The 16,565-nt window shown below is 40.8% G+C and overlaps 1 protein-coding gene across 1 annotated transcript in view; it reads right to left on the reverse strand.

Moving 5' to 3' along the window:
* The window catches only part of KIAA1549 (KIAA1549 ortholog), a 157,804-nt gene that overhangs the window by 19,213 nt on the left and 122,026 nt on the right, over positions 1–16,565 (reverse strand). The window contains exons 11-15 of the mRNA XM_042795227.1: positions 13,708–13,910; positions 10,248–10,372; positions 4,625–4,830; positions 2,628–2,851; positions 1,328–1,472 (exon numbers count right to left, since the gene is read on the reverse strand). Coding sequence (XP_042651161.1) covers positions 1,328–1,472; positions 2,628–2,851; positions 4,625–4,830; positions 10,248–10,372; positions 13,708–13,910 — 903 coding nt within the window. The remainder of the gene's footprint in view (positions 1–1,327; positions 1,473–2,627; positions 2,852–4,624; positions 4,831–10,247; positions 10,373–13,707; positions 13,911–16,565) is intronic.

Below are 16,565 nucleotides of genomic sequence, written 5' to 3' on the forward strand. Positions count from 1 at the left end.
AGCACATAATGAAATCATGCAGACAGCGTGTACTCCACCCAGAAAAAGGCAATCAGCTCTGTCTACATCGTTGACTTCTCTGCAGCTTCTGCAGTTCCAATTCAGTCTTTAGCTTACAACTGACCACATCAGCAGTAATATTAAACAATTATTACTTCCTAGAAAAACACACAAAGGGAGCTGTTAAGCAATGAAATGGCTACCTGCACGGAACATGAACTGGGGTGCATCACCTGAACGGGATTCATCTAAGTGTTTCACAGCAGCAATACCCGAGGCGTGCATCGCAATTACTGCCTGGGATCTTACCACATGGGCTTATTGTTCATCAGTAACAGGAAATTAAACGAGCTTTGCAGCCGCAGACTTCTCAAAGCTCATTCTTACCGCTGCATGCAGACTGCAAAATCAGCCGTCAAGATGCAAAAGCCTCTACTTCATCAGGAACTTAGCATTCTGAGTACTGTCTCACTACAGCTGCCAAAGGGGCCGAGCTTGCTGTGTGACATGTCTTAATTAAACGGCTTCAGACGACAATTCATTCTGCTGCAGCATGACGTTAAAATCATCACACTCTTGTTTGAAGGCAGAGGGAAACCACAGAAAGTGACATTGTGGTCACCTGACTCCATGTGCCGCTAATTCTTAAAACTATTAAACCATCTTTCAAGATGAAAACTGTGCAGGAGGTTCCAATATCAACATTAGGCTTAGTAAAGTCTGCTTAGACGTGGTTAAAGATTCCTAAATACAGTTTGTGACATGGATACGATTGAACAGCTTTCTGCAGTGTCTTTGCCTTTTTTAGACAGGAAACAAAATTAATCTTAAAGACACTGTACTAGAATTGTTTCAAGTTACTGTTGTACAAAGACATGTTTCTCTTCCATTAATAATTAATTCCCACATTTTAAAGATGAGAAAATTTCTCATGAAATGAACAGAGTCTTCCGCTCTATGAGAGCAGAGGATGAAATTTTCTGTAACATATGAATATATAGCATCTAGCAAATTGGACTAGAGCGAAACTATGTTCAAGACATTGCTGAACATGCCAAGCACACTTTCATGTGCATGATGCAGTGGCATTAACAAAAGCAAGGTTTTAGTTCTCGGACTCTTTAGTATGAAGGAATACTTGGCAGAATTTTACTGCTTAATACCGACAGACTGCCAGTGAAATCCCCGTTTCACTGTGCTTTACATGCTAACTACATGTGACTGAAACTAGACGTACAGACCCTAGTCAGAAGGCCAAAAACCTCCCAGTGTCACAATTGTCATTTCAATTATCAGAACACTCCTGTCATTCAAGAGACATACATACAATATATGCAGAATTATTGACTCCTGGAGGCCTTTTGTATGTCCCATCACTGTCAGTTGTGATTAACCTGTCCTTTTCTGCATCAATCGGACTCCCATTTATCTGATGTCGCCGGCGCTGCTTGGGAGAACGTTTTGCACGAGAACTTAACAGGAAGAAAACAAAAAGTGGAGAGAGAGAAAAAACAAACAAGACAAAGGTAATCACATTTCTTTTTGCGATTTTTGTTCTCACCCTACTGAAGGTTGAACTCCTCTGCCCATTCCCTCCAAGTCACCCTTGCCTCAGCCCTGTTTCGCTTCCCTTTCCCAGCAGTTCAGGTCAGTCCTTTTAGTGAGCCTTGAATCTCTCTCCTCAAGCTTCTCCTAATAACATTCTCACTGGCAGCTCTCCAAACTGTCCCATTCTTCCCTCAAACTCTCTCTAGTGTCACCTCCCTTCTTCGTCAATCTTTCAACCTTGTCTGGGCTCCAGCCCCGCACCGGTGCCTCTCCAGACCTTCCAGGCCAGTGCCTGACATGTTTGTGGGAGCAGAACAGACCACGCTGCCAACAAGGCTTTGCTCTTGGTGGGTTGGGTTTAACCCGAACAGGCAAACCAGCCGAGGAACCCACGTAGCTGGAGAAAAGCTGATTTCTATCGGTGCAGAAGCAGTCACAGGGTACCAGTGCTCTGGGAGCAAAGGGCCGGTATTCATAAACCCTAAACAGAGCCCAGGGAAGGCTTTCTCTGAAAATACAAGGCCAGGAAGGCAGGTAGCGAGGCTGACAAATGTGCCTCATTACCCAGGGCAATACAGAAATGGTTCTCTCATTGATTTGTGAATTTGCCTTTAAAATTCAGAATCTTCTTGCTTTTTAAGTTGTTCAAGGGTTTCCTTATCTTGCATCTTTTCCCCCTTTTACAAAAAGATTATTTCTTGAAGTCTGTATTTTCCGTGCATCTGTTTTTAGTGCTTATATTGCAATTTTGATCCTGCAACACCACACAAGAATTATTCAAGCAAATGGCAGAGAAATTACTAAATTACTGTAAGACAGTTTTCATACATTTACGTTTGTTTATCGAGAATTCACCGCTGAGAACTTGTAAAAGGATAATTTGAAAACAAAACATAATGGCATATACTGAAAAAAAAAAAAAAAAAGTTTAGAACCAGCCAAACCTTTTCATCTAAATAACTCAAAATCAAAGAGTGATCAAAATTATTTTAAGCTCTGGACGTTCAGAAGTACAGGTTTAATGTACTTTGGATGCTGACTCTAAAAGAAAATCGATTCCCTATCTTTGAAATCCCTACCTCTTCCTGGGCTCTATGAAGACAGTAGGCACACTGCCTCCAGGGTCCAAGATCTTGTCAATCTGCATCTGTGCCTTGCGATATATTCTGTGCTGTTCTTTGGAGTCAACCACCACCACATCATCCACCACTGGAAATTCATAGTGCCCTTTGCGCTTGGCGCGAAGACGAATCTTATTGCGGTGATGCTCAATCTCAGATTTATGCCTCAGGGCTGTTTGGATCTTAAAGAAGGAAGGGGGGGAGGAAAAAAAAAAATCAACTGCATTTTTCATTTGTAGTTTTTGCAAACAGAACTTTCTGTTGCTCTTCTGTAAAACTCTCCTCCCTACCTCCCTGCCTGTCCCCACCTCCCTTCTCCCTCTCCCTTCCCCAAATCTCTGAAGGATTACAATAAGCCAGACAATTTGTAAACACACTTTCTTTCTTGGATATTTTACAGTATCCCAGTTGTCTCCCCAGGTAGATGTACTATTATACGCGATACAATTGCTAGCACAGCAGGTGCAATTAGAGAGAGGTGGCGGTTTGTTAACAAAAGGCAGGAGGAACACAAAAACCTCCCGCTGTCTGCCACAAGTGACACTGCTCTGGAAAAATAAAGACTAATCAGTACAGGCTATATCTACCTTTGCTTGTCAAACAGATATATTTGATCAATAGAGTTGAGGTCTGTCACCCATTCCCTTTAATGACCTTCATCAGGTAAGAAGCAAGAACTTAAAATGCTAATTGAGCTCATAACTCGGTGTGCCTCTGCTGAGCGTGGGGGCTGCCATGGGCTATGCAGAAATGTAGCAGCACTACAAGGGCCCAGGTCCCTAGCTGAACATGGCATTATCAGCTCTGCATCTTTTGCAGACTTGAGTTTTCGTGCCCCTCTCCCACCTTTTTTTTCCAAATTCCCCTGGAGTGCATCTCATCATCTGGGGAAAGCTAGCGTAACGCCACGCTTTTAAGCCCCGGCCCAACACTCACTGAAATCATTCTTATCAATGGAAAACACTTGGGCACCTGATCAGGTAGCAACAACTGCTCTGCCTGTGCTGGCCTAGTTCTAGAATGCATCTGCTGCAGCAAATTAAAAAACAAATAAAAAATGATTTTTGCGCATTCTCTCATGAAAATCCCCCCAAAGCATAAAAGGGACACAAACCCGACTTACTCTTTACATTTATAGCTAGGATTATATGTCTTCTGCCCATATAATCAGATTTCTGTTTTGTGCCCCCTCTTGCCTATGTATAGTAGATATAAGTATTTTATTTACCTCTCTTCCGTAAGCTACTCGGAAACACAGCATCTTAACACAGTTAAGTTAAAGGTTTCGGCAATCTTCCACTCTGAATTATGAAAAGATGCCACCTTACACCCAGTACAAAACCAGGATGCAGGTACATGGCACTATCAGGCAGCGTATGATGTGGTTTTACAGCGCATTACCTTCTCTCCTAATGCACCAGGCGCGCTCATATTTTGCTTACAGCAACCTAGGCCTCAGAGAAAACAGCAACTTTCTGTATGTTTATGGTCAGATAAACACATCAGAAGTTGGAAGAAATGAATGTGCTGCAAATTCACACCCCAGAATGTCTTGAGATAACTTGTTTGTATAACCCACGTCCTGAGTTGCTGAAAAATCAAAAGAATTGTGTAGAATGAAAACCAAGGTGGGCCAGACATTCCAATTCTCACACTTTAATTAACACAACTCTCGTAAGCCATGTCCTGCTGACTAGCAAAGGGATGGTAACACAAGGTATCCTGACCATCAAATCTGCTCCTCTCTCCGTGTTCACTTTTTGGTTTAGGTAACTCTTAAAACCAGGTCAGATTATCTCTCTGGACGGAAACAGGATTATTCCTGTAACTTGTCAAAATTGAACTCCTCAGGAACTAACAAGGAACTCCTGATAACAAGAAACCGGATGCTTTTCACTTCCCTCCTGGCTGGGCACAGAGTCCTCCACAAACCCTCAAAGCACGTTAAAAAATACCTCTTTATTAATCTTGTTGGTCTCCGCTACTCGATCAGAAAGCAGGGAGTTCTGAACCGGAGGCGCTGCCATCGGCTGCATAGCAATCAGCTGGATCTTGCTCGGGACCTGTCTGCTGGCGTCTGAGGAACGCGACATCCTATCCACATGTTCAAAGATAGAGGCTGAGGAGTGCTGCTCATTTCCACTGCTGGTCTGAGGAGGTCCTAAATCACGAGAACAAATGCAGAGTGAAGTGGTGCTGCTAGGGTTATCTCAGTCAACTGTTATGCTCTACAGATGCTATGCTACAAGCCTATGCCATGTTTTCCATCTGTGCTTAATTTGCCCTATAGGCCTTCCAGCTGATTCACATTTAGCGTACAAGTTTACCCAACGGTTTACAAATTATAAACATTTTTTCATTTTATTTCCAGAAGGTGAGCTGTCGTTCTTTATTTCTGTAAATCAAGCTCTTGGCATTTGCAACCTCCCAGAAATCTCAATCTACTTTACTCCAAAAAAAGCTGTTCAAGTACACACTGCTAATGGTTCCTCTTATCAGTACTTAAGGAGATGCAAATTCCTCAGATGGAGGTTCAAAGGGCAATGAAAGATGCCTCACTGCAAAATGCAGTTCTTAAGCAACAGAAGTAGTGATACACCAACTTAAACAAAAACCCTTTCGAAATCTACACAAAAGACAAAGAATTTTACAGACATTTTACTGATTAAATCTTTTAAAGCACCATTTTCTTCTCTGTGACAGGATAAAGAGTTCACATAGTAATATGCAAGCTGCACAAAGATTGCCACATCACAATCTGATGGAGAGGCTCTACCAACTCAAATACAATCAGCAAAAGATAATATGGAAACCAGCCAATACATGTGAAAGTTGCAGCGCTGGTCCTGCCAACGGTTAATCATTTCAACAGAAATGGATCATCTCCCTCAAAAGACTTGAAATCTGTAGGGTCACCCCCAGTGGCTTGCATTTTAGCACATACTTAAGTATTTGTTTGCTGGAGCTAGGCCTACAGCAGGAACAGGTACGTGGATTAGACTTGCAAAATAATCTTTTGCCTTGTCCACACGGTAATGACACAAATTCGCAAACTGCTTTTCACTATGAAATATAAGCAATAAGAGATTAAGATTTGTGACTCTTCTTATGGAGGAACACAACAGAATAGAGGGACATAATCACATATCCTTGCACAGACTTCTACTAATGTGTCGTGGTTCTCAGATCCAAATCAGAAGGAGAATTTGACCTGATTCTGATACAGAATCAACTGCTGACCAACCTGATCCAACTTCAACAGACAAAAAGGAAAAGCAAACAGCCACTGCTTTGAGCCATTTGCAACACGTGCTGGTAATGAGGTATAGTGTTCAGAAGAGAAGTGAATGCTATGTCCTGCAGAAGATCACAGTTGATGACTTGCTCCTTTGCTTCCCTCTTCTAGCACAAAAAGGGAGCAGGAGCGGGAAGGAACTGTGCACTTCATTATATTCACGGCACATTACTTTTGGACTGCAAAACAATCTGGCCACAGGCAAAGCAAAGTTATTATTTTTCATATTTCTCAAACTTGATCAATGTATTGTCCAACGTACACATTTATAAGTGGTATGCATCATTTATAAATGTGACTTTCCTACATAAGTGTCCTTAAAAAGAAAGTAAACAGTTCCACTCAAAATCTCTCTGTCCCAAATGTTTTGCAAGGCACAGAGCCTAAATGAAATATACCTCTCTTCTGTAGCTATTTATGTGATCTTTACCACTTGTCATCTTCACAGCCCCGTCCTCACGCGTTTCTCTGAAGCATGTGAGCCTTGCCTCTCAGAAGGAGGGGCACAAGACATATTAAGTCTTGTGTGAATCCCCCCGAGTCATCCTGTTGTGCAAATGAAATCTAAATTTCTGCATCCATCTTTCCTGTTTTCTGTATACATTAGTCATTTTTTTCCAACCCTTCCAGCTGAACAGCAGTTCTCAAAGCTCACTGATCTCCAACATAAAATTTGAAGGTCATTTTCCTATTACTTGGTTAGCAAGGTCCCATACGTTCAATCACGTTGAGCATTCACTCTGAATGTTTGTAATTTCATCCATAACCTTTTTTCTTTTGCATGCATAAACCAGTGCTTGAGAGGCCTCTTAGCTGAAACTGTTCTTAAACTCATTTTGTAAAACAGTCTAAAAGTCCCACTGTCAAATTTTGGTAAGGCTCTACAGTAACATCGTATGTTATTCTCTTCTGTAAAAAGGATGCACACACACAAACAGAAAATCCCCATAAGCTGCATCTGACCTTTAAATCCTGTGTGCATACGCTGAATGTGTGTCTCTAAATACAAACTAAGATGGAAGTACAGTAAAGCAGATAAGAAAGCCAGGAACTGCACAGTGCTGCACACATACAACAAAAGGAGAAATGGGTTTAACTCAACATGTGAATGAGTTCCTTTAGAAGTTTTGACAGAGCAAATAAGAACAGTTTCCTGTTTCAAAGTTCTGATATTACACTATTGTCCATGGTTAGCAAATCTTCCTTATAAAGCTATCAGAGGGCACTCTGTGAATGAAATTTTGATCTCAGACAGCTGAGCCTGAAAAATAATGGAGAGGAATTAATACCCAAATACTGGACAGAACACGTTTAAACAACTAGTCCATAGAGGTCATGGGTCAGGATCAGTGCTCATCACTGTTCCCTAGGTTGAAACTACTAACTGAACTGAAATGTCAGGAAAATTAATTGTTCTGCAGGAAGCTCTAATTTCATATGGAAACCAGTACAGTTGGAGATAGAAACTGCACTCGCCCGAAATAAAAACAAGAGACACGGCAACCAAGGTGCATAAAGCCTAATCCAAAATCCGGTAGAGGCAGTAGGAAGCTTCCACTCTTCCACTGCTATCTGAATCACGCCAGAGTATGCGGAGATTTCAGATATTTCAGTATTTCAAATAAATTTCACAGTTTCTTTGTATCCCGGTAGATTATGTCCCCAGAACGCAGCTGATGACTCTCATTAGTTACCTGTACAAACCCAACAACAGAAAGCATCACAGCCAGCCTTATATCCACCCTTCTCTACTCTTTTTACCATGGCAACTGCCATCAGAGGACACGGTCCTTAATTTATCGCTAGATATGGTGGGCATTATCAACGACAGTGTCAGCTTTCTCCTGCTCATCTTTGCCACGTCTCTGTCCTGACCGGAAAAACATTAGTTCAAGATAAAATATTTGTGCTTCTTTGCAGGTAGCTTGCGTTTGCTCCAGGCTTCCAGTAAAGACACGAACTCTAACAATTTCTCTAACTTGTTTATATAAAGCTGGTTTCAGGACCAACAGCTGCCTCAGTTTTGCTTCTTTCACAGTGACATTTTCCTCCATAATTTGAAAGAATTGGGAGGAAATTAGAAAAACGTGCCTAAACTAGATGACTATAATTTGTGTTACTGAGAATTTTTTATACTTCAATAGTTCAAAAGCAATTTTGGTGTTTTAGACTCAGAAGGCACATCCTTCCATCCGTAAGATATAATTGCAGCTACCCCAGCACCCCTATTCATATTTGTACTCAACTACCAGCTCTGGTTACTTACCCACTCTGTTTGCTCCTGACAACATAAAGGAAAAAGAAGAGACAACACAGTAATTATTACAAATAATTCAGCTGGAATGGCAAATGGAAAAAAACCACAGCAGTAAGATGATTGCATTTACTTTTGAATGAAATGCATGAACTTGGATCAAACTGCCGAGCCTCAGCTGCACAAAGAGGGAGCTGAATCTGCCATTTAACAGAGAGAGAGCTCTCTGCAGACAGTGCCTCCAATTCTGAATGCTAAAAATAGTCCCTATGATTACCAAACTAGAGGCACCAAATGCTGGGAAAAAAGCGTATTTGATCCAGTAAGGGCACGATAGGTAAAAAGGACACCTTTTACACAGTATCTGCTGCCTTTGCCTGATAATTAAGATGCAGCAATACCTAACACTTCTACACCTAAAGGAAATGTTAAACCTGACATAAAGTTTTAGGCTAGATGGAAAACGAAGAGACAAAAATGGAGTTCCCAGGTAAGAAATGAGAGAGCACTAAATCAGGGCAACTGAATTAAAGTCAGATAGGTTGGAGCAACTCGTAAGCCGTCCTGAGATGAGCTCTGGCATAGCATAATTGCTTTCCTATATATTTACTTGGGCATGATTTCTGGTCCCTAGAGCAAACCTAAGGCACTGAAAGCATATACAGATAGCATCAGTACAGTACCTTTGTAAACTGTGTAAAGTACATACAGTGTACACTGTGCTGACTTATTAGGAAGCATAACTTTCTAGTCACTTTAGCAGATCCTGCGCTTTGTCTTCTTACGTGTTTGTTACAGAGGAAAGCCTGCTCCATCACCCTTGCTCTTCCAGTAGTCGTCCACATTATCAAAGCTCAAGAACTGCCCGTTATTTAACTCACTGTTTAGTCACCCAAGAGCTAGCAGTTTATTTATACTGTCTTACCTATTCCTCAATCTCATTTCTTCAACAAGAGCAAAACGTGAAGATTGTCTGCTATGATCTGAATTTCACTGGCACTGCATTCCTCAGGAGTCACCTTTCCATGTCAGCTGGCATTTCATGGAGTACATGGAAAACGTTCAATATACCGAAGAGACTGCTCACAATGTGATCAATATTTTCTTCTTCTCAGTTTCTACTGCCATCAAGGCCACGTGGATTAAGAACAGATGGGGATCTCACAAACTCCTTTACCAGATCTCAGTTTCAGATTTTTCTCTAGGAAAACTATTGTGATGTAAGGTAAAGATCTGGTAACTACAACCTCAAGTAACGAGCAAGCTATCTAAACCCAAAAGGCTCTCAGAAAAAAACACCTAGTGTTTGTGTAGGCACAGTTAACCACACACTTTTAAACAGGAAAAGAATTTAAATGAATGTTTCAAATAAAAAATGGAGGTGAGTTTGCAGTGTTTTATCAACCTTTCAATGAGGAAACAAGTGTATCTTAGGGTACCTCCAAGACAAATGGTGGCACTTTAACTGGAAGGAAGATGGTTCTTCACAAAAACATTTCACCGTTATTAACATATTAGTACTGGATTTTCATCTTTCTAAAGCACAATCATGAAGGCAATTTCATGTCTGAATTAGAACTTCTCTCTAAAACTTTTACCTCTCTGGTCTCTTTTTTTTTAATCATCTCACTTTTTCAAAGTTACAGTTACAGACATATACCCACGCTGTAGCAAGTCCTGCTGTGACCTCTACTGCCCAGGCAACTGTCTGCAAGATTGCTACCACGAGAGCCACAATTAAGTCTAAATGCAAAGAGGTTTGTTGGAGGTGTGTGGGAGGGAGAAGAAGGGAAGACTCATTTCTGCTAAGCCAATACTTTCAAAAGTTTGTTGGAATTAACCAAATGTGGAGACCTTTAGTTTTCATGAAAGAACCCAAACTGCAAAGGAGAGGAAGAAAATTTTCTGCAACACAGACCAGAAAAATTAACAGCCAAAGTTGAGTTTACAAAAGTTACAGCACTAGAGTAACTCTTCAATCTGAGTAAAGCATTGCTAGTGCATACAAGAAAAAAAAAAAGTAACAAACCCTTCTTTACTGCTCTGTGTGGTTTGCCCTCATTTGCAGCAGCTGATTGTCTTGCAGTTTCTTCTCCTGTCTCTCTCTCGCTGGATTGTTCACTTGCTGTAGAGTCAGGATCTGATGGTGAAACTCTGACACAAACATTAAAAAACAAACAAACCAACATATAACACAAGCTTGCAAAGGGGCACACAAAGAATCCTGTGCTAAAGTATCTTGTGAAAATTGCTAATATTTTTCTGTGCATAAGTACATTTATACTAAATTATCATAGTTAGATATTCATTGCCATGATGTTACTGTCGTTGCATGTGAGAACTGACTGCAACAGGATTCACATGTGACAAGATTATTAACTAATCCTTCCTTTAAAATACACTTCAAGAAAAAACTCTGCGTTCATAAGTAGCAGTTTACAGAGAGAAAAGAATTGTATTAGAAGAAACGCATACAGGTAATTAGTCTAATACTTAGACTTGTTAACTTGGTGGTCTCTTCCTAACACTACAAGTTCACATTAATATTTTCCTGACTAGTTAAACGTAGGGCCATTCAAAAATGATACTTTTAATGTATTTATCGCATGCAGTCATGAGATTCTTAAAAACATTTGTTACCTACAAATGACAATCTCGGTGTTCGTAATTTTTGCAATCAATTACAGAAAAATATAAGGAAATACTGTGATTTTCCCCCAACAGAATACTTCAGCTGTAAAATTATTCAGATAGTATAAAAATAGCAAAAATATAGGGCACACACCACCGCCCAGCTGACACCAAAGCCTGTCTTTTCACATGCCTTTGCGATAGTGTCTCTAGTGACCATTTTGTCTTGTGAACATTTATATTCTAGTCCTGCAGGGAGTTAATCACTGAAAGTGTGCACGTGTCTGTGCAAGACTTGCTTAGGCGAGATGGATATCTGAACTAGGCTCTTGACTAAACTTCAACCCACCTAGAGCACAGCCTAAGATAACCATACCCAGCCGGACCAAGCCTACTGAAAGTTAAACCTTCTCCTTGCAGCAGGGAATGCTTCAAATTAATTAACCCTTTTTCTCCTCCCTGAACAATGCACTGTTAACTGAACTCTTTAATTTTTTTCTGCAGAACTGTAATTAAATTATTAATTTAAAAATGATTAAATTATTATATTAAAAATTAGCAGGGAAAAAAGGAGAAACGGTTCTCAGTGAGCTTAAAGATCTGCATTATTGCATCTTCTCCTCTTTTCTAAGGCGGAGAGAGTGAGCAGAACTATTGTCTCCATCACCTTTGTCTTGGTTCAGCAAAGTATAAGGCTGGCGTTCTGTTCCCAGATCTGCTACTGACTTTCTGGTTCATGTCACTGCGCTCTGTATTCCTTCACAGTCTCTCCTCAGTCTAAATTATCATTAAGCAAGTTATAGGAACATAGATAGTGCTGAGTCAGCATCAACCCTTCTTTCTAGGTGCTGAGGAATATGCAGTTGTACCTTCTCAAACCAAAACAACAGGTTCAACTCTCAGCTGAAGCCTAGAGATGCTTTCTGAACTCAGCAGCTTTTCTTGTTTGTTGCTTTTTACAGATACAGCACGTGTACTCGCATCACCACTGTATTTCCTGGCACGCAACATACCGTCCCGAACTGCACTGTGATGAACTGAGTTCTGTTTTCACTCGCAAAACAGAAAACAGCTAAAACCAACATAACACACCATGCTATCATTTCACATTTCAACTTCTGCCTCAGGGAATAAATGTTTTAAATCTCAAGCTGACATGGGCATGTCAGCATGTTAGGGAGATAACAGTAACATCTCCATAGTTAAGCCTAAAGGGAGATTCGCTTTTAAGGGAGAATGAGAGAAAGGAAGGAAATTCTCTTTTGAAAACATTTTGATGTGTTTGAATTTAGATGCTATTAAAAAAAGAAATATCTTTGTTCCAAATTTGATCAATGATTCATTATTGTCTTCAGGGGAAGCATTAAAATGTTGGCCTCCACAAATTTTTTCTGCCTCATTTTCTGATTTATTTTAGATGAAATAGACAAACAGCCTCAAGTTTAAATTTCTCTTGTACTTATGCACATGTGAATACAGATACCTTACCCTCCACCTAAGTATCACCTCTGTCTTAGACCACTTTTGAACTTTTTAACAGAAACACAGAAACACTTGTTGTTCTGATTTATATTAAATTGTTTTAATTTATTTAGGCTACACCAAAACCAGTTAGCTGATTTTTCTGCCATTATTTCCCAGTTTTGCCCACCTTCCACCGTACCACTGTAGTCTATTGCTTGCAAGGCCTATGGGGAGTTAGGAAGACAGGCTCAGCATCTGGGAAGGTAGAAACTGAGCTGTGTAAAGCTCATATGGGGCAGATGAAGCAAGGATCTTAGTAGAACGGGGGCTTTAGAGGAAGCACAAAAGGCTGAGCAGAGGAGCAAGCTGTGTCAGAGACCTGCAACTCAGAATCACCGCTAGTTTCTTCCTCAGCTCATTCAACTCCGTCCTTGGTTGGTGTTTTGGTTTGGTTTGGTTTTTTATTCCCGCCATGCAATTGCACACAGGTAAAAGGACAGGGGATGCAGAGTGGGACACAAAGGAGTGAAAAAATATGAGGGGGAGGAAGAGGAAGAATTACTGGAAAGTAGAGCTTAGAGGAGCTCCGCAGCAAGGAGCTCTTTGTGACTCCTCATAGCACTCCTCAGGGCTCCACTTTTTTTCCCACCTATTACCTTCCCACTTATCCTTTTTTTTTGGTTTGTTTTAATCCACAGATCCTTCTTTACTGCATAGCTCTGTTACAGCACCTATCCTACAAACACAATCCTTTCCAGCAAGTCACATTCACATCATTTGATTATTGGAAGATGTTAGGAAATGATTGCTGAAGGTTGACAGGCACATCTCCACTTGCACAGCTGTAGATTATCACTCCTCTTCCTGACCAAAGCTCATTTGCTATGAGAGCAACCAGGTAAGCACAAACAAAACCACTCACGCATCTTCCCTGAATTCTGGAGATACTGCTTATTTCTGGAAATTCCAATTCATCATACATGTATTGATCACTATTAATATTATTGAAACATGCTGCTACTCATCAACGGTTTTCATGTGCTTTTAACCACCCGTTGCCTTAGTAGCTAGAGTGCACTACAAAAAGAATGCATCAAAAACCATACACTTGGTGTTTCCACTACACAAGCAATGACTTGACTCCAGCCAACCTAGTAATATCTTAAATACCCTTCCTTAACTGGGCATGTTGCTGTTAAGTGACAAACGGACACTGAATTCTCACATCCTTGTAGTAATGAGTAGCAAGGCGTAACTCTGATGGCCAACTAGAAAACAGAAGTCCCAGAGCTCTGGAACAGTTCTTTACACTGTATTTACCTTAAAAATAGAGTAATCACCAGCCATTAATAAACTGTCATCTACTACAATTTGGTTTATCTCTGTGAACTGACCTCCCTCTGTGTCGAACAGTCTTTGAAGGCTTTGAGGAAGTCTTGGATTTGGGGCTGGGTACCTCTCCATTTTCAGATGGTGTAGTATCCTTAATAGGTCCTGGTAAAGGAGCTGGCTCATGGATAATCAGGACATCATCTTTATTGTGCTGGCCCAGATGCTGCTTAGCAAAATCAAAGCCTTTCACACTGGGGGCTTGTAGCTGTGAGAGAAAAACACAGACAAAAAACAGGAACCATGAGTGGCGACGAGTACAGAGGCTTTGGTTAAGGTCTGCAAACAATGGCCATTAGGAGGATGACCAGGCCACGGTAGTCTCAAGAATTAACGTGACAGCTGCAGGGAAAATAGAAATAACCACCCCCCCCAATTCTGTCATCTTAGTTCAGTATATGATACATAGTTCAAAACTCCAAATCGGCAAATTTAGTTAAAAAAAAAACCCAGCCTTCTGTTGCTGCTACATTTTTTTTCCAGCTATTTCTTCATATTTAATCATTGTGTGAAGAGCTTTTTGCGTAATTCTGGGTGCAAGGCCATAGACACCTGTGTACTGACTAAAATGGTTATCACTGCCAGGTTATCTTTCAGTCAAAATGAGTGAAGCGAGTTTAAATAATATGAATAATGTCACTGCTTATCTTCCTCATTTGAGTTCCCCAAATCTTTAGGAGTCTGGGAGTGCTTGTACAAACAACTAGTTCATCTGATGAAAGATAAACATTCTGCAGATTTGAGTTATACGGCAGCCTGGCAATGACTTTTCAGCCAGCATGGATGCCTCCAGAAAAGAACTGAAAATCTGGCTCTTAGGAACTTCATACTGAATAGACAGAAAATTATATAAAAGGCTTTGCAGTTCAGAGAAATTAGATACTTATCCTAGAGAACTTATTAAGGGATTATGGATTCAATGGGTGTCTTGCTTGAGAAAGACACAGAACTGGGCCTTTCATTTTCATAACTGCATTTATAAAAAAGCTAATCTCACCTTGTCAATGACTTGATTCAGACTTAATTTAATCAAGCCTCCAAGTTTCAGGCTCTCCTGCTGATTTTGTGGGGCTTTGTAGTAATCAGAAATTCTGAGGGACTAATTAAGAGAAAGTTCTTCTCCAAGTCCTGCCCAATTATATGTAGTTCGGAAGTTGAAAGTAGAAAGAAATGTTGACAACTCCGGTTTTCAAAGTGCATGCACACACAGCCACTGCACAGCACACGTACAAATCCCTCTGTGTGCTGCCAGAGCCGACTCCTGCAACGTGAAGCATGTGCTGGAGCGCGTTTATGGGCGCGTCAGGTTCCAGATGTTTAAATGAACCCCCTTTCATAAAGCTCGGCATGCCAACATAGCTAACTACAAACAGACTCGTCTGATACCATGCCAAAGATAAGCTTGCCTAAGGAATATTCTGAAACAATCTCTTCAAAATATTTTCTAAGTAAGCAAACATTTTCCAAATGGTTCTTAGAAAGGATGTTATAGTAGAGCAAACTGCCTATTTAGACCAGTAGATGGCAATAAAAGCTCTCCTGTAAAATCCAACAACTATCTGAATGGTTGAGGCTTTGGAGTTAATTTCTCACAAAATGAGTAAGCTTATTATTTGAACAGATCTGGACGTCTTCCACTACACTCTGCTTTTCTTGGGATTTTCAACAGTTGCTTCAATTCAGCATCATGGGCGATTCAGTTATTGAATTTATGCAAATGACTGTAACCACTGATTCAAAAAGGCACTGTTGAGCTACACCAAGTTAGGGTGTAACTCTTTCTTCATTTTTTCAGTCATAGCCACCCGGTGAACCCTTCCTGAAACTTCCCTCTCTTCAGAGTTGAAACATGTCTTCAGGATCTTGCTTGCCTAAGAAAAACCCACCCCAAAACTCCATGTCTTCTCTCCGTCCCCTTCCCCCACCCCCCACCCCCCCCCCCCCGTGCTTCTGAGGAGGAATTTTACACTTCCACTGCCAGAATTATCATGCCTGCTTGAAGCACTTTGATTACTGAAACTCTTCTTAGTTACCCCACCTCCACCTCTGATCTCTTGGACATAATGTCTATCCTCTTTGAAGCTATTCCGGTGTGTGACACTCTTCCTCTGAACCCCTTCAGCCGTTTCCCTTTTTCTAACCCTTTCATACTCCGCCCTCACGTCCATACAGCCCTGCTGCTGATCCATCACCTCCTCAACTTCACTGCATTTCCAGCCATCGCCTCTAGGCCCCTTTGATCCAAAGATGATGAGTCTTCACCGTGTGCTGGGCACAATTCTTTCCTAAAACAGTTTGGTGGTGCTCTACCCTTTTCTAAGCACCCTCGACTTGACCTACAAAGTTACTAACTGCTTTTTGAACAGTGTGACAGGGAGGGTGGGCAAGGACAACTGCAGAGACAAACGTTCTAGTAATATTGGAATTACTAGTATGGTTTTAGTAAGACAGCTACATGTCTGAGGCATGCATTTCAACATACCTTAGCGTTAACTCTAGCATAACGGGTTTGTAAACACTCTGGGGAAAAAAGCAACAGGCAAAAATATAATTTTTGAAATCTTTTAACTTTGAATAGTCTTATTCCTATCTGCAGTCTAACATAACCTTTTGTCTAAGCACAGTTACAGAAACAGATATATTTATGTGTACATATACATACACCACAGCATATGTACGCACAAATGTTTATCTGCAGGCAGACCACACAGAAGCTGAATTAAAAGACTCAGCATTGCAAAGACAAGCACTCACTCTATATGAAATGGCACAGTTAAGATTGTCTGAGCAATCACAACCAGATCCCCTCATGCATAAGCATTGCAATAGAGTCTTGAGTTACAAAATCATAAATTCAGCTCTC

Source organism: Tyto alba, unplaced genomic scaffold (genome assembly GCF_018691265.1).
Source record: "Tyto alba isolate M040663 unplaced genomic scaffold, T.alba_DEE_v4.0 Super-Scaffold_21, whole genome shotgun sequence".
Taxonomy (NCBI): domain Eukaryota; kingdom Metazoa; phylum Chordata; class Aves; order Strigiformes; family Tytonidae; genus Tyto; species Tyto alba.